At 43.9% G+C, this 17,867-nt stretch overlaps 1 protein-coding gene and 2 long non-coding RNA genes across 5 annotated transcripts in view; 1 reads left to right on the top strand and 2 right to left on the bottom strand.

Annotated features, from left to right (window-relative positions):
• CA8 (carbonic anhydrase 8) overlaps positions 1-4,227 on the bottom strand; it is a 90,232-nt gene extending 86,005 nt beyond the window's left edge. The window contains exons 1-2 of the mRNA XM_058699655.1: positions 3,985-4,227; positions 2,712-2,903 (exon numbers count right to left, since the gene is read on the bottom strand). Coding sequence (XP_058555638.1) covers positions 2,712-2,903; positions 3,985-4,084 — 292 coding nt within the window. The 5' untranslated portion in view covers positions 4,085-4,227. The remainder of the gene's footprint in view (positions 1-2,711; positions 2,904-3,984) is intronic.
• The window catches only part of LOC131494923 (uncharacterized), a 74,135-nt gene continuing 60,237 nt past the window's right edge, over positions 3,970-17,867 (top strand). For both annotated transcript variants that reach the window (XR_009253647.1, XR_009253648.1), the window contains exon 1: positions 3,970-4,075. This is a non-coding gene — a long non-coding RNA (uncharacterized LOC131494923). The remainder of the gene's footprint in view (positions 4,076-17,867) is intronic.
• Positions 7,169-10,561, bottom strand: LOC131494924 (uncharacterized). Of its 2 annotated transcripts, none has more exons than XR_009253650.1 (3): positions 10,061-10,561; positions 8,944-9,045; positions 7,169-7,217 (listed from the first exon to the last, which is right to left on the bottom strand). It is a non-coding gene; the product is annotated as an uncharacterized LOC131494924 (long non-coding RNA). The 2 variants fall into 2 exon arrangements; XR_009253651.1 differs by having other exon boundaries at positions 8,944-9,538.

Below are 17,867 nucleotides of genomic sequence, written 5' to 3' on the forward strand. Positions count from 1 at the left end.
AACCAGCCTCATTCTCCATAGCAAGGAGTCCATGGAGATCTTAAATGTCAAAGCATGACAGTATATACGTATCCGTAAAGGATGAAGGAGAGAGCAGGAGAAATGGCTAAGAGCTAAAAGTGGCTGTCACCAGGGCAAAAAGTATTTTTTTGCGGGGGGAAGGGTATAACCAGGCAGAGAGAGAAACATGTAGTACTAGTCAGCTATTTAAATTACAGCTATGGGGGCGCCTGGGTGGCGCAGTCGGTTAAGCGTCCGACTTCAGCCAGGTCACGATCTCGCGGTCCGTGAGTTCGAGCCCCGCGTCGGGCTCTGGGCTGATGGCTCGGAGCCTGGAGCCTGTTTCCGATTCTGTGTCTCCCTCTCTCTCTGCCCCTCCCCCGTTCATGCTCTGTCTCTCTCTGTCCCAAAAATAAATAAAAAAAAAACGTTGAAAAAAAAAAAAATTTAAATTACAGCTATGTTCTATTTTGATACAGATGACACTTGAATTAAATACATAAATGACAGGGTGTTCGGGGCTTACAGACTACTCCTTTGAGAAGCTCAAGTATCCTAGGAGGGAAAAAATGGTCCAGACATGGTATTTTTTTTTTCTTTTTGGTTGTTACTTGTTTCTTAAGTTTGAGAAATACTAAAAAGGAGGAAACAAGGAAGAAGAAATTGTTATGGCAGCAAGGAGACAGGGCATCTAAAGGAGAAAGCTCCCTAAGGAGGCAGGAGGAAAGGGTGTGGAACATGTGTCTCCAAATTAGGCTAGGACAGCCATACAGAGAGCTCTGCCCAGCTGGTCAGGGGTCGGGGTGGAAGGTGGAGGGACCCTGAAAGGGAAAATCTTGCGGGTAGAGAGTTGAGACACTGCTTGATAGTGTCTGTTCTGGGCTAAGAGAGGGGGCCAAGGAAAATCGTGAAGGGACCAGAAGGAAATGTTAAATTCAATTCCATCACGTTAAATTGGCTCTAACAGCAGAGTATTTGTACTCAGCCATCCCTCTATGCTCCCATATTTCATAACACTTCTACTAGCATTTACACTAATGCTTTAAAGAATTGTGTTTTGGGGTGCCTGCATGGCTCAGTTGGTTGAGCATCTGACTTCAGCTCAGGTCATGACCTCACGGTTTGTGAGTTCAAGCCCCGCATCGGGCTCTGTGCTGACAGCTCGGAGCCTAGAGCCTGCTTCGGATTCTGTGTCTCCCTCTCTCTTTGCCTCTCCCCCCTTGTGCTGTCTCTGTCTCTCTCAAAAATAAACAAACATTAAAAAAAGAAAATTTAAAGGATCGTGTTTTTCACTAAACTATGAATCCTGGAGAACAGTCTTATCTATTTGTATACAACCTATACTCACCACAGTGCTGATGTGCAATGCATTTTTGTTGTATAGATTTATAAATGTTTATTTCCAGAAATACCAAGGCATGTCAACATACCAATACACATTTATTACCTTCAAATGTTTTTCATAAACCAGAACAGTCAGCATTTAATAACTGTACTGTGTTCTTAAAAAGCACCACATAATGTCTCTCCTGGATACCCTCCCCCACAAAATCTTACTTAAATCCAAATTTATATCTGAAGCGGTTTCTCTTCGACTACATATAGTAACACCTACAATCTGTTTGATGATGTCCATACCTTCACGAAACTCAGAACAGCAGGGAAAACTACATCCATCTGTGACTAGCTCATGGACTCTAAATTAAAGTTCAGGAACATTCACAATGAGTTAAAAAAAAAAAAAAAAAAAAAGGGAGGGGGGGCACCCGGGTGGCTCAGTCGGTTGAGCGTCCGACTTTGACTCAGGTCATGATCTCGCAGTTGACGAGTTCAAGCCCCGCATCGGGCTCTGTACTGACAGCTCAGAGCCTGGAGCCTGCTTCCAATTCTGCGTCTCCCTCTCTCTCTGCCTCTCCCCTCCTCATGCTCTGTCTCTATCTCAAAAATAAAGATAAACATAAAAAAAAAAAAAATCCACCATTGGAAATCAGTACCTGCCCTGCCAAATAATAAACACAAAGATTTTATGGGTTGAAATATAAAATTTATTAATTCAGAATTAATTTGGGCACAGAGGATCTCTGCTCATTAGTATTTCCTAGCATTTCAACATACTCTAATTTTATATTCTTACCAAGAAATACAACTATTATTCACTAAGAAAAACATTAATATGCATGCTAACTTTTCAAAATTCTTCTTTCCTCTCTCCTACATTTAAGCCAACTTTCTTGACAATTTCCAACACCCTTTCCACAAAACATTTCAGATCCATCTCAGATGAGTTCAAAGGGGAGGGGAAGAATTAAAAATAAAAACAGGAGTTTTGTTGGCCATTTAAGTCTTTTACTAAGTTTAGAGATGTTTTTGATTGCTATTAGTTGAAGTTCTTCTTGTCACATTCATATAGTAGAGAAAATTGATTTGAAAAGTTCATCCTGAATGCCAGATTAGGTAAAAAAAAAAAAAATCCTAATCTTTAGTTTCACCAAGCAGTGAAAGAAGAGAATACTTATCTGAACGAGTTAAGCCAAACAACAATTTAGGACAAAATGCAAATTAGTACACCTGCATATACTTTTCCTCAAATCCCACCAAGTTTAAGTCGACCGACTAAGGGTGTTCCAGCAAGATCATACAACACAGAACAACCAAACTGCCATCTTCATTATTCCATCCTTTTATCCTTTCAAAAACGTTTTCTAATATACCTGATTTTGACTTCAGGATAACCTGAATGGTATGTCCATCATTGGTCACTTCGCAGTCTCGGCAGACCACATAATTTGGGGAGAGGCGGACATCCAGAAGTGAGGGGTCATATCTAGCTTCTCTTGAGTTTAGGTTAATGGGAGACTGGTATTCCCCATTAGCATCGGGAAACACCAAGCCCCACTCCACACCTAAGGACAAAATGAAGCAAATTTAGAACAGGTTTTAAAAAGTTCCGGTAAAATTTAACATGCAAAGGCTAGTTTAAACACCGTTTATGATCCTTGACGGATGAAATACGATAAATGTGGAAGTACTTCTGCATTCATATTCCGAATGATCTAAAGCTATCAAATACATACAAAAAATCCCGGACTAACAAAATAGCCTATTTGTATTTGTCCACATAGATGTAATCCTTTATGACTCTAGGAAGTCTAGCTCATCTTTAAGTGATTAAAAAAACAGTAATTCCACAAAATTTTTTTTCTGCTCATGAGTTCAATTACATGCACTACTGGGGAAATACCTGTAACTCAACTTGCTCGAGGAGAGCCAAAAACCACTAAATCTGACGCTAGTGAATGAACACCTCTTTAACAGAATGCAAAGATGGTCATTTTGAAGTGGATATATGTACGTCTACCCACACCTATATCTTCACGCAATACAGACTCATATTCTCTTTCCCTATTTTATAATTAAAGTCAAAAATTCCACATCTGTTTCAACACCAGCCCCCGTGGTCACATGTATGAGGACTCCTACATCTTCCGGGATAAATGTAGCAAGCAAAACTTTTTAAAAAGTCAGCCCCCTTCGGACCAAACCCGCTGACCGAGCTTGAAATCCAGGCCTTCTTTAGAAAGAGCTGAACACTGTTAGTTTCCTTCACGAACGGAGGGGCGGCAAGGACACTTTCTGCCCGTAGGGTGGTCGCGGCAGCACCGTGCACCCGAAGGTGCTGAGCGACACGTAACGCCGCTCTTCGCGGGCCCTCGGCGCGCGCACAGAAGTGCTCCGGGGCGGCCGAAGGCTGGCCCTCCAAACCGCCGCAGGTGCCAGCCGCCGCGGGGCAGGAAGCCGGGCTCCCCGACGCGAACGCGGACGGCGGGCCCGCCCTCTCTCCCGGAGCCACTTCCACCAGTGGAGCGGGTGCGCGCGACAGACACGCACGTGGGAGAGCGGGGCGCAGCGGGGACCCCGCGCTCGGCGGGACGCACGCGCGGCGCCCGGGACCCCGGACACCCCGCCCGACGCGCGGCCGGTTACCTTCTTCGTAGCCCCACTCCACCCCCTCCTCCTCTTCCTCTTCATCCTCCTCCTTCTCCGGGAAGGCGACGGAATCTTCGATGAAGCTCAGGTCAGCCATGGGAAGGCCGTGGGTCCCCTCGGCGCTCTCGCGCCGCCGCAGGGAAGCGGGCAGGAGTGGGACCGTGAGCGCGTGTGAGGGCGCGCGTGCGAGGGTGCAGGTGAGCCAGTGGGGGCGTGAGCGCGCGAGGCGGGCGCGGGGTGGGCGCGGGCCGAGCCGGACTTTTCGGGCGGCGGGCGCTGCGAGAGCGTCCCGAGTCCCCGCGGAGCGCGAGTGGAACCGCGGCTCCGGGAGCGGCAGCCGGCGAATTATAAACCGGACGGGGGCGTGTCTGGTACGGGAGGATCCGCCCCGCTCGCTCCGTGGCCCCCGCGCAGGGGGGCGGACGGCGGGGAAAGGCCTCGGGGCTGCCGGGCCCCACCAGGGAAACTGCAGAAGCCCCGCCCCCTACCTGCGGCGTCGCCTCCCCGCGGCCGGCTCTCCCACGCTTTACCTTCCAGGAGCCCGCGAGTCACCCGGGGCCTGCCCTCGGGCTGCCCCGCGTGCGGGGCCTTGACCCGGGGCTTTCGACCTCCGTCTAGTTCATTTAGGCTTTACTGCAGGAAATGCCCAAAAGAAAAAAGGTGGGGGAGGAGGTCGGGGAGAGGCGAGATGAATTGCCTTGAGCAGGAGAAAGAGAGGACTGGGAGACCTCAAGAAAAAAGTTTCCCCCTCCCGATCTTTATTATTGGCGGTTTACTATATAATTCGCCCTTGAAGGATGACGGAAACGGGAATGGAAAAATTCCCGAGAAACTTGTAGTTCCTACAACCATTTCGGACAAAATTGTTTCAATCTAGAGAAGTAAATAGAATCCGGGGAATTTTTTCCATTAAAAAAAAAAATTATCTCAAAAGCAAGAGTAGTGAAAAGCAATAAAGAAAGGGCGCGTGGTTTTACTTTCAGAGTCTGGGGTGCTGCTGCAGGCGCAGCTTGCTGTGCACACCGCTCCCAAAATGCCTCGTGAAATCATGTAAATAATGAAATGCACACATTGCGTAACAGGAACTTGCCTGCTCCGTAGAGGTCCCATTGTTACCTTACACGTGCTTCCCAATGAGTTCATGCCTTCGGCCCCCCGTTTCAATGCATTTTAAAAGCCCAAGCTGATAACCCCTGAGCAGGTTAACTCCATATTTTTAGAAAGTGTACATACATAAGTTCAGAATTGATCCGTAAGCAAAATGTGTTTTTATATGCTCTGTGCGCGCACCAAAATGTCTGGTAGCAGTTTGAGTAGCTGGTTCCTAAATCATAGCATCCGCGACGCTAAGTATTAACCATTTTCACCGAAGTGCTTCTAAAAGGAACATTCCGTTTCTCTTTCCATTGTTGAATACCTTTTCACAATGCCGACATTTTCCTTCACGTTTCTTGCTAGAAGCATGTTCACACGTTAATCAAATGCCGCAGCTAGTGGAACCTGTAGAAGATAATAACATCATTTTGCCACCCTGAGCTCATGAGCAACGTGCATTCCCCTGCACCCCACAAGTGCACAGATGCCAAACTGTAGCCCTGTGTGACCACCAATTTCATTTAAAGCATCACATGAGTTATGGAGATGTTTACCAAACCAGAGAACAGCAAATCACCATGGCAAAAAGGTCAGGGTTCCATGAGCAAACGGTGTGCCATGTTTACAGCAGATAGGCTGAAAGATTGGATTACCAATATTGAATTTTGCAGCTAATAGACCATTTTGTATATAGCCAACAATATATCACTATTTATAAATGCAGTTAACTACTAGACAAACACACGTTTACCCATATTTATTCTTTCTGAATTATTGAGCATCATGTGTATAACGCAGCTCCTCACCGCAAGCCTAGGATACCCTACCCAGCGACATACGAGCCATTACACTGTGCATCCAAATATTCAATTAACAGCCTTAATTGCTTTGAGACTGTGTGCTTCAGATTTCTGCTAATTAACAGCACCTTAAGACCTCTTCTCAGGTCCCTGTACTATATTATCACTAAAGATGGAATTTCTATTTCTAGCTATTATAAGGTATTTGTCACCATAAAACCTAAACACACAGACCGAAGATATAGGCCAATTCTTTGATTTATAAACTAGAGCAAGCACACCTAAATCTAATATCAGAGAATCTAAAAATATCCCTGCTCTATATTATGAACATAAGTACTCCACATACCCCTGCATGTAATTTTAAAATATTTCAACCTAATAGCATATTTGATTCCTTAAATGAACTTTCTATGGCTTGCTTTATAGTGTTTGCATAACTGAGGTCAAACCACATCAGTAGAACAATTTATTAAAACTAAGACCTGTATAACTATTACTATTTGATACTAAGAAAACAGAAATAGAAATAACTAAAAGGGACAAACTGATCTAGTTGTCACAGGAACAAAGACGCACTAAGATGGCTTCACGGCATCCCTGACTTCCACACCCCTCTCCTCCCAATCTTCCCCCATCCTTTGCCTACCTTACCCAGACTTCCTCCTTGTGTTGTTGAGTTTGGGCTCTAGACGAGTCATGAACAATTATTATATTCTTCTTGTGTACCTCTTATGCTCTGGGAGCACCTCAAGGACAGTGCTAACCTATGGATATCAAATGGCTTCTAACCAGATTGTAAATTTCTAAACTTCAGCAACCATGACTTTTGTTCCTTCTTGCGTACCGCTCTGCATTGTGCACTGTGGGAGACCCCAAAATGAATAGCACTCTTTCTGCCCACAGAAATTCACAATCAGTCCCAAGAAATCTTGGGATGGGGCGGGGGAGGGGGGGGTGGGGCGGGGGATCAGTCAATAATTAACTATCATAAAGGCGATATATTTAATAGAAATGCAAACACCATTACATGCAAGGAAGATGCAATTCATACAGATGGGAATGATCAAGGAGAGTTTCTTGGAAAAGATGGCTTTTAAGGCAAATGAAAAAGGCTGAGTAGGATGTAGAAGGCAGTGAGTGAGCCAACAGCATTTTAAGCGCAAGTAATGATACCAAATCACGAAGTGCTCTTTGTGGACCCACTTTTCCATTAAGTGTCTCCCGTGACCTGCCAAGACCAATCTAGATTACTCAGAAAAAGCGTGCTTCAGTGGGATTGTGACTGGGTTTAGTTTGTCTGATTTTCGTTTTGTCAGTGAAGACATTGTTAACCTGAAAAACAAAACAGTCAGCCATTTTACCAGCAAAAATAGATTTATTCAGGAATATCAGAGAATTGCGATTCAGAAAAGGTAAGCTGTGGCAAAACCATACACAAGTCCAACAAACATAGGAGAGGAACACTACTTTATGGAGAAAGAGGAGGTGGGAAGGGTTGTTTTGAATGAAAGTCCGTTGGAGAAAAGCGAAAGTTCAAGATGATAATGGTTTCTCATTGGCTGAGTTGCAAGGTGGTTCATTTCTTGTAGGAGATACAACGAACCATCAGTCCCTATCGGGGCCCGTAATTTATGATTCTTTCCTGTGAACAGTTCTTCCGTTCGAGTCTGGAATTGACAATTCTTCCTATGATAGACATTTGAGTGATGTCTCCCCCCGCTGTGCTCCCCCCCTGGCTTCCCAACTCCATTTTAGCGAATTTTCCCTGGATTAATTTTCACAACATCAAAATTTTCCTCATTACGTATTTTGATGTCTGAAACTTTCAAGTTTTGCTTTGAGGCGAGAAGTTCTGATTCGTTCACATTTTTTACCTTACCAGATGAAGCGCATATTTTGCCTACTTAAAGTTGTGTTAATCACCCTACCTTTGTTTGATCTCTCCTTGATCTTTTGTCTTCAGAACCATCAGCTTTCAGTGTTCAGGTTCTGGGTAGCCATGGTAGGTTTTATTATGGTTCCTTTCATTCTCTGCCCCTCTCTGCGAGATGGCACTTCACTGACCATAGGACCTGCTTTGACCAATTAAATACGCGTAAATGTGCACATGCCACTTCTAATAGAAGCCTTAAGAGTTGTCATGTGGTTCTACCATCCTGTCTGTCCCTCTGTCCCAAAAGTACCCAGTCTAAGAAAGCCACTACTTCTTCAGTCACTCTGGATCCTGGCACAAAAAAGACTCATAGATCAGAGCCACAGCCAACCAGAAGTCGACATGTAATGTCAGTGAGAAGTAAACGTTTGTTTCATAAGCCACTAAAATTTGAGGATAATCTTTTACAGCAGCCTAGCATAACCTAGCTGCTACAGCAGCCCATCAGGTAACGGTGAGTTCAAGGGCAAGTTTCATCTCCTGAAATGCTTTCTGTCATCTTTTTCTTTAGCGTGGAAGAACCTCTCTGGCCTGCAAGGAAACTAAACACTGCAAAGCAGGGCCCGTATCCCACCTCGCAAAGTTCGTAGGAGCCCCGGCCCTATCTAGGATCCTCACAATCTTACCACACGGTGCGAAAGCCCTTTTCCATGAGAAATGTGCCTTCTCTCTGAGTAAACATGGGTAGAACCCTCTTCCCTTGTCTGAGATCACAGCAGTTACTCATGGGCCCCTCCACCTAGAACCAAAATGCCTGCCGTTGGGCCGTGTGATCATTATATTGATGCTTCTCAAATCTACCTTTATTAGGAAGCAAAACCTTCTCTAGGGAACCTTCCAAGTGTTCTGCCAAATGAAACTCCCACTCAAGTGGTTGAGCGCTTCCGCATACCGTGTACAGATCTCGAGCCCTGAAATGAAGACTAAGTTGGAAGTATGTATCTTATAGCCATCTCCTCCAATCGACAATGAGCCCTCACGAGCAAAGAGTTCATCTGAATTCCTCTTTGTATCCCCCACGTAGCACATGGTAGGCACTTAGGAATTAGTTTCCTTGTGCCAGCAGCCATATGGTGACCCGATCAGCCTTTATAAATATATTAGTGCAATAAAAATTGTGATTACCGTGGTAGAAGCTTTCAGGGAGCAGCGGGGCCACAAAAACAGGGAGTGATCAAGTTTACTTGGTGGCAGGTGTGTCAATAGGGGCTTCATAAAGGAAATGCCCTATAAATGGAAAGATAAATAAGTGTTCTTTTGCCCGCAGAAGGGAAAAGGAAGGGAGGCAAAATAGACATGCCGGTCAAGTGGAAAAATAAAGAACAAAACTTCAAATACAGAAGCCAGCACGGCTTGGACTTTTTGGTCAAGTTTGTTTTCTTTCTCTATGGTGTTAATAGAAGGTTTTCTGCGGTGCTAATAAAAAAGCGAAAATGACATGTTCAGATAAGGTATCTTTATGTTTGCTCTAAATTTCCTTTTCTAAAAGTCTCAAAATAACCTCGCCACATGAAATAAAATACCCAGTAGATCACATGCTTGAATGAGTATGACGTGGTATTGACAGAACAACAGCGTTGAAAACACGTGGAGACACAACAGCATCCGTCAGATGTTCGAACAGCCCCGTGGCCACACCCCTACTTTAGTTCCCACAGCAGCTCTGACGCCTCACTCTGCCTTGTAACAGGCCATGAAGCTCCGGGACCTAAAGGGATGCCTGTTACACAAGATGACAAACCAATTCACAGGAAAGTAATCATTTGAGCACTGTGGTTGTCTCCAAAGATGGCTGCCACAGTTCTTGCCGTCCCCTTAAATCGGAGCTGGCTCTGTGACCTGCTTTGTACAACAGACTGTGAGAGAGTGACCCCGTACAGTTGTGGGCTTAGCCTTAAAGCGGGCTGACCAATTCTTTTGCTCTCAGAAACCAGTCATCATGGAAGAAACCCTCCCACCCTGAGCCCGCCATGCTGTGAGGAAGAGCAAGCTAGGTAGGCGATGACAGGTGGAGGAGGGGCTCAGAGGCACAGGTGCACGCATAAAGCCCTCGGGGACCTTCCAGCCCAGCCTAGCTACCACCTGAAAGCTGGTAGTGACCCCAGCTGGCAGCATGTGTGACAGAAAAACCCTGCCTGAATTCCTGGCCCACAGAACTCTGAGAAATCATAATCACTGTTTCAAGCCACTAAGCTCTGGAGTGGTTTAGTAAGCAGCACGGAGAACTGAAGCAAGCACTTACCTATGTAGCAGATACTATGCAAAGCATTTCCCAGTGTTTCCTTTCATTCTCGGACGAGCTCCAATAATATCGCTTCCTTTGCAGGTGAGAAAACCAAAGGCTCAGACTTGTCTATGGCCACAGACAGAGGTGGTGGGTGACCTGAGGTCTGTCTCTCGAACCCGTGCTCTGAGCTGCTAAATTTACTGCCTTTAGAGTTGGTGAAGTCGGCTAATGTGCTCCATCACCACCACCAGGAGAATGTGGGCTGTAGGAACAGTTAGGAATCAGACACCAAGGCACCTGGGTGGCTCAGTGCGTTAAGGGTCCAACTCTTGATTTTGGCTCAGGTCACGACCTTACAGTTGTGAGATCGATCCGCGTCGGGCTCCGTGCCAGGGTGGAGCCCGCTCGGGATTCTTTCTCCCTCTCCCTCTCCCCCTGCTCTCTAAAAAAGAAAAAAGAAAGGAACACGGAAAGAATCAAACACCAACTGAAATGCACACTCCAGCCCTATTGCATCCTGCCTCTGAGCAAACTCAGACTCACAGCCCCAGGATTGATGTCTCTTGGTGGATGGCAGAGTCCTCTCTACTTAGCTGGCGATTTACTAATCATCTATTATGTATTAAGTGTGCCATGTGATTTAGCTCATTAATTCATAATATGACAAAAGGTGTTTTTTTATAGATGAAGAAACAGAAACTCAGAAATTAAGTGCTTTATCCATGATCACACAGCTAACAAATGGAAGAATTAAAATCTGAATCAAGTCCAACCAGCTCTACAGCCCAAGCTTATACGGTAACCCTCTCCCACCTCTCACTCAGGCAAGTTTTAGCCACTATTGTAGCAAAAAGCCCATTCAGAGTGTCATTAGTCATTCACCCTTTCGTGTTTACAACCAGCTCCCGATGGGATATGAATTAAGTGCCTACTTAGCAACCTAAAATACTACTCTTCGAAAACAGAAGGCATTCAAGATGTTCTATATTAAATATTTCTATTTCATAAAGAGTTTGTGTAATGAGGAGGAACCAGGGACACTGATGAAATACACAAAACAATAAACATTTCTAATGCTAATGGAGCACAGCATGTTTACATTATAATTGGAACCCCATCGATTAGCCTTCACTGACTATTACTTTTAGCAGAATTACCAGTGATGGAAGAGAAAATGTAGCTTGGTGCTGAGTACATGCTAAGCACTAAACAAGATTGACTGTGCTTTTAACTGGGCGTTAATTACCTAAGGGGCAGTAACATACAACATTCTAACTTGATAGTCTCCACCTTGACAAAGGAGATAACAGAAAAATAGACTAAAATTACAACATGAGAGATTTAGGTGAGACACAGTGATTACCAGATACTCAGAATTATTTAAAGTGGTCCTTTCCAACAATCTGATGGAAACACCTCTCTCATTAAATGCATTATTATTTAATGTTGAGAGACAGTATAGTATAGTATAGTATAGTATAATGGCTTTGTCGCTTAGTAAGTTTGCTCGTGATCAAATCATCTAACCTCTCTTTGCCTCAGTTTCCTCATCAATAAAATGGGAACAATAATAGTACCAAGCCAAAAGGGTGATGGGATGATTACACAAGTTCGTACAGATAATGCGCTTCAACTAGAACGGTCACTTCTACGAGAATGCTTGTTTTGAAAATGCAAATTTGCTCTCATGCAATTGGTATGTAAGGAACAACTGGAGCACAGCAAGACTTCCCTGCTGCTTATGCCACTTTTGTCTGTGAGAAACACCAGACTGACACAGAAAACTGTACCTGATTTGACTGAGTGGTGCAGGGACTACACTAAGTGCACACAGGTGCACACCTCAGACACCTACGGCTACCTCAGTTTACGGTGTGTTCGCGGCCAGACCGTCCTCATCTGATGTGACGACTGTCCATCAGATTCCAAGGAACCTATCTTCCACCCCTTCACAGTAACTCCCAAGCTGCAGCCTTTCTAATACCTGCTTCCACAAGCAAATATCAGTCTTTTCCAAGTTAAAATGCCACACTTATTTTAGCATTTATGCATTTTTTTTAATTTATGGAGTTTTTTAATTTCTTTAATGTTTATTCATTGTTGAGAGAGAGAGAGAGACAGAGATAGAATGTGAGCAGGGGAGGGGCAGAGAAAGAGAGGGAGACACAGAATCCAAAGCAGGCTCCAGGCTCCGAGCTGTCCGCACAGAGCCCGACGCGGGGCTCGAACTCACAAATTGCGAGATCGTGACCTGAGCAAAAGTCAGATGCTTAACGGACTAAGCCACCCAGGCACGCCAAAATTTATTTTTCAGAGAGAGAGCATGCAAGCAGGGGGGTGGGGTGGGTTCAGAGAAAAAGAGAATCCTAAGCAGGCTCCACACTCAGTGCAGAGCCCAAAGCAGGGCTCAATCCCATGATCCTGGGATCATGACCTGAGCCAAAGTCAGACACTCAACCGACTGAGCCACTCAGGCACCCCTAGAATTTATGCATTTCTTAATCTTTGAAATGTGTAAAAAACTATTATTCTTTTTTTTTTCCAAGAGAAAGAGAGTGCGAGCAGGGAAGAGGGCAGAGAAAGAGAGAAAGAGAATCTTAGGCAGGCTCACGCACAGCATGGAGCTGGATGAGGGGCTCAATCCCACACCCTGGGACCAGACGTGAGCTGAAATTAAGAGGCGGACGCTTAGCTGACTGAGCCACCCAGGTGCCCTAACACATTGGGTTTTAAGAGCATGCGTGTCACATTGGAGCAAAACTGACTCTACCTTGCATGTACTAAACACTCAAATAATGTAATTATTATGGTTGTAATGATAAGAAACTGACATTTAGTGTGTTTGACCTGGATATTTTCTTAGGTCATTTTATGTTTGGGTTAATTTGATTATTACCATTATTAGTTTGATTATTATTATTATTATTATTATATTCATAGAAGTGGTCTTTATGTTTTTGTACATTTGTGAGATTGCCCAAAGTGTGTAAAACAATACAAGAATAGCGCATCACTTCAGGACTTCAAATGTATTGGAAACCTTAGGAAGTTGACCATATCCCTTTGAGACCACAGATGAAAATACAACCTGCTGGGGGCGCCTGGGTGGTTCAGTCGGTTGAGCATCCGACTTCAGCTCAGGTCATGATCTCACGGTTCCTGGGTTTGAGCCCCGTGTTGGGCTCTGTGCTGATAGCTCAGAGCCTGGAGCATGCTTCGGATTCTGTGTCTCCCTCTCTCTCTGCCCCTCCCCTGCTTGTGTTCTGTCTCTCTCTCTCTCTCTCTCTCTCTCTCTCAAAAATGAGTACACATTAAAAAAACATTTTTCTAAAAGAAAGAAAGAAAGAAAGAAAATACAACCTGCTGGTAATCAGTAGATAATTCTAGGTATTTGCCTTCAGGATAGTTTGGTTTTAGACAACTTATTCTAGATTAGTTTTCCTTAAGCCTCTTTAACCAATGATCACATAGATGGGGAAAGGAGGGATATTTACATTTCAGATATGAGAGAAATTATCAGTAAGTCTACCAAGGGGCTGAAGTCGTGGGAAGAAGACAAGAAGATCGTTTGAGATGTGAATTTTTGCACATTTTCTGTCCTACTTCTTACGCACTTTCAAAAGCCCAAGTCACGCGTGAACAACGCTCAAGGACACGACGAGTCCTAACTTCCAGGCAGTCCATCAGTACTGCAACTGTACTGCTCTGCCTAAGCTTTGACGGCTTGAACGTGCCCTTTCATTCATCCATCCTTTCATTCAGGCAGCACTTATCGATTAAGTCCTCTGTGGTAGATCCTGTCTCAAGGCTTGGGATACCGTGATGAAATGCGTACCCACACTCAGAATGCCTCAAGCAATGACCTTGAGAAACAGGCCTTACAAATGGTGGTGTGACCATTGGGAAAGATCCCAGAGGTGAGGAGCTGTTAGGTTTTCCACAGAGCCATCAACAGGGAAAGCCCAGTTTGCAGAAGCTCCAACTGCAAACCAAAGAACGACTATGTGTGCCTTCACTGTGCAAAGAACTGCGTGCACACACACATTGTTTAATCCACATTCATACATTCGTGATGTTCAGTAAGAGTGGCACGCCCCTCTATGAAAGACGAAAATATGATACTGTAAAAATATCAACTCACAATTCTTAAGAAATACATATGGAAATTATTAAAAATTATCAATGATTGTACAAATATAAATTAGTTTCGTAATTATTAAGTTGCTTCTCGTATCATGTCTGCAGCTAAACGCATTCCCCAACTCACCCCACCTAGTTTAGCAACCTCACTTTTTTTTTAATGTTTATTTACTTTTGAGAGAGAGAGAGAGAGAGACAGTGCAAGCAGGGGAGAGGCAGAGAGAGAGGGAGACACAGAATCTGAAACAGGTTCCAGGCTCCAAGCTGTCAGCACAGAACCAGATGTGGGGCTCAAACCCATGAACCGTGAGATCATGACAGAGCCAAAGTCGGACGCTCAACCGACTGAGCCACCCAGGCGCCCCAGCAACCTCACTTTTCTAACGTTGTTTGCTGCCAATATGGAAGCTACCATTGGTGCAATATAGAAAGTTCATAATCAACCTGCACTACCTTCCTTCTCACCAATGCAGTGTTTTCTCTAATAATCCTGTTAATTCCATTTCAAAGCATGACTCTCAACCCCTGTCTTCCTTTTTGTTCCCCCAGCTACTGTCATGGTCCAAAACTGTCAGCTTTCACCTGGGTGGTCCTGCCCTCACTCTCTCCTCATGTGCTCATCTTCCGTATCAATGGTGAAGGTAACATCCTGTCTCTTCCCTGCTTAGAAATCCCTACTGGCTCCCTGCCGCATACGGTATTTAAGATCCACGTCCTTTAGTGTGGAACACAAGACCCTTAAAAAGCTGGCCAAATCTTACCATCTAGCTTCATTAAATTCACTCGGTAATTAATCCAAAACTCTGACCACACAAAACTTATCATTATAAAATATTCACAATTGTTTTCATGCCCACCATACTGTTCTGCATAATGTTTCTTCTTTGACCTAGTCCCCATTCCTGGGTGGATTTGAGGATGGGGACGTTGGTAGGGGCACAGGTAAAGGATGACTTAGTATCAGTGGGTGTGTGATGTGACTCGTTTTCTAGGCTAGGAACTGACTAGAAATCTATCTCATTTTTCTCTATTTGCCTTGCTAGAATCTAGTAGTTTCCCAGCAGCTCAATACATTTATAAACTAATGACTTTCAGGCACCGTTTCTATTGCTACGGAGTTACAAAATAGAGCAAAGACATAGACTTATGGCCCCAGAGAATGGGACTCTCCTGGGAAGGCCCCTCCCACAATACCCAGATTTCCACTACAAGGACATCCAGAAATCTCTTTTGCCCATTTCAAACGTCTGTCACAACTTTTGCTGACAGAAGAGCCCTTGCAGATCCCTGGGCACCTGGGTGACTCAGTCAGTTGAGCATCCAGCTTGATTTTGGCTCAGATCATAATCCCAGGGTCGTGGGATCGAGCCCTGCATCAAGATCTATGCTAAGCATGGAGCCTGCTTAAGATTCTCTCTCTGTCCCCCTCTGTTCCTCTCCCCTACTCTCTCTCTCTCTCTCTCTCTCTCTCATACAAAAAAATAAAAATAAAAAGGCAGAGTTCAGAAAGGTCATGTGATTCCCCCCAAGTCTATCCCTTTAGTGGACACTTCAGGTCTCTTTTTTAGTGCCTGACATTCTTTCCACTGTCTGTAGTAAAGTCTTTCACCATTTCTCTGCTGCAAGAAATTCCCAGCCTAGAACTCTAGCCAGCTTCTCTTCTTTCTTCCAACTGGTGCTCTCTGGGTTTCCAAGTTCCTCCAACAACCGTCTTGGAATTTCTTCACAGGGGCTCTGTAAGAGTTCCCTCGTAATTGGTAGAGTTACCCCAGATACTCACAACACAATGAAAAATCCAAATGGCTCTAGTAGCTTCAACATTGATTTTTTGAATATACTCATGTGTTACTAACATCTACAGAGCTGAGTCTTGTCCTACTATAAAGAAGAGCCTTCTAACCTAGAGTACTTCTTAAAGTCATCCCAAGTGAACAAAATTAAATAATCTTAGTATGTTATTTCTTCCAGGGGAAAAAAAAAATCCTAGCTCATTTTGTGACCCCTAAAAAGAATCTCTCATGATAAAATGAACTTTAGAAAAAGGTACTGGGGAACAGCCATATGACTACTTAAATGCTATTCTAAATTATTGACATGATTCCGCAGATTGAATATGCATTATGAAAGAACATCCTTTTGAACCTCATTCAAAATACCCAAAGCAGTGACTATAGTCTGCATGAAAAACTAAAATAATGGCCCCCACTCAGTTGGATCTTCAGAAGAATTCTTTTAAATGAACAGCAGGGGTTCGAAACTATGGGAGAGGAGAAGAGCCAAGAATCATAATTTTTAAAAGCTCCACCAATTAATATTAATATACAGCAGGGCTAAAAATCACTAGGCTAGAGCAAACCTGAACTAAACCATCCCACAAGTGTCTCCAGTTTCTCCAGAGATGCTACAAAATTCTGAAAGTTTTTTTTTAATCTTTTAAAAATATTTATATTTGAGAGAGCACATCAGGGGAGGGACAGAGAAAGGGGACAGAGGATCCAAAGCGGGCTCTGTGCTGACAACAGCAAGCCCGATGTGGGGCTCAGACTCAGGAACCGCAAAATCATGACCCGAGCCAAAGTCAGATGCTCAACCGACTGAGCCACCCAGGAGCCCCTAAAAGTGATTTAAATAAATTAAGTGTTAAGCTTCTGAACAGACATAAGAAAACCACATTTCACCCCACAGTAGAGGAAGGACTTAGGGCAAGAGCAGCAGTGAGCACATTCTCACCACCAAGGGTGAATCAAATACTATTAGACTTACTTGCTCATTTAATCCTCATGACAACCCTGTAAAGTATTATTATCTCTGTTATACAGATGAGGAAGCTGGGGCCCAGAGAGTTAATGTAACTTACCCAACATGACAGCCTCAATAGGCAGTGAGATTAGAATACACACACACAATCTACTGGCTTCAAAGATGGTGTGGCTTTCATTACTCCGGTAATAGAACGTTAAAACTCCAGAAATATGAGGATCATTAATAAATGGCTGCTGACTGATGACGAGCTAAAATCTGGTTTTCAAAAATGCATTTGACATTCAAAATGTATTAGATACTTACTGATAGACACAGTTGCGTATCACAATGCTAAATTAGACCTCCTATTAAGTGTACTGCATATGGGGCTCCCTCTACCCAAAGGGAGGACACCTCTTGCTCCTTCTTCCGTTCCCCACCCTCCCCCAGCCCTCCTTACCCCCTCGCTGCTGGCAAAACTAATTTTTTTCCACTTGAAGCCTTTCCCAACTCCCACATTTTGCAAAAACGGGCTATTCCCAAAGCATTTGCTCTATAATTATCGCTTACCTGCTTTTCTTTAGCACTTGAGTATAAGCTCTCAAAAAGTCAGTAGTAACATTTTATTCATCTTTGAATCTCCAACACCTAGTAAGCCTCAGGCTTAGAGTAGGTGCTCAAAATAAATACTCGTTGACTAATTCACATGATAAGATTTTAGTCTTTTTTTTTTTTTTAATAACCTATCACACGTTTTGGAAACCCAATAGTTTAAAAGGAGAGTTCTGGGTCTACTGGGAATAATTTAAACACTTCTAAGCAAAACTAACAAACTTATTGGTTAATATGATAGACACTCTGAAGGTCAAAGTCCTATTTTCACGTGGCATTTCTCAGCCACAATACACCTAAATGGATTCTGTTTCATGCAAAGCTTCAT

The sequence above is a fragment of the Neofelis nebulosa genome, chromosome 14 (genome assembly GCF_028018385.1).
Source record: "Neofelis nebulosa isolate mNeoNeb1 chromosome 14, mNeoNeb1.pri, whole genome shotgun sequence".
Classification (NCBI taxonomy): domain Eukaryota; kingdom Metazoa; phylum Chordata; class Mammalia; order Carnivora; family Felidae; genus Neofelis; species Neofelis nebulosa.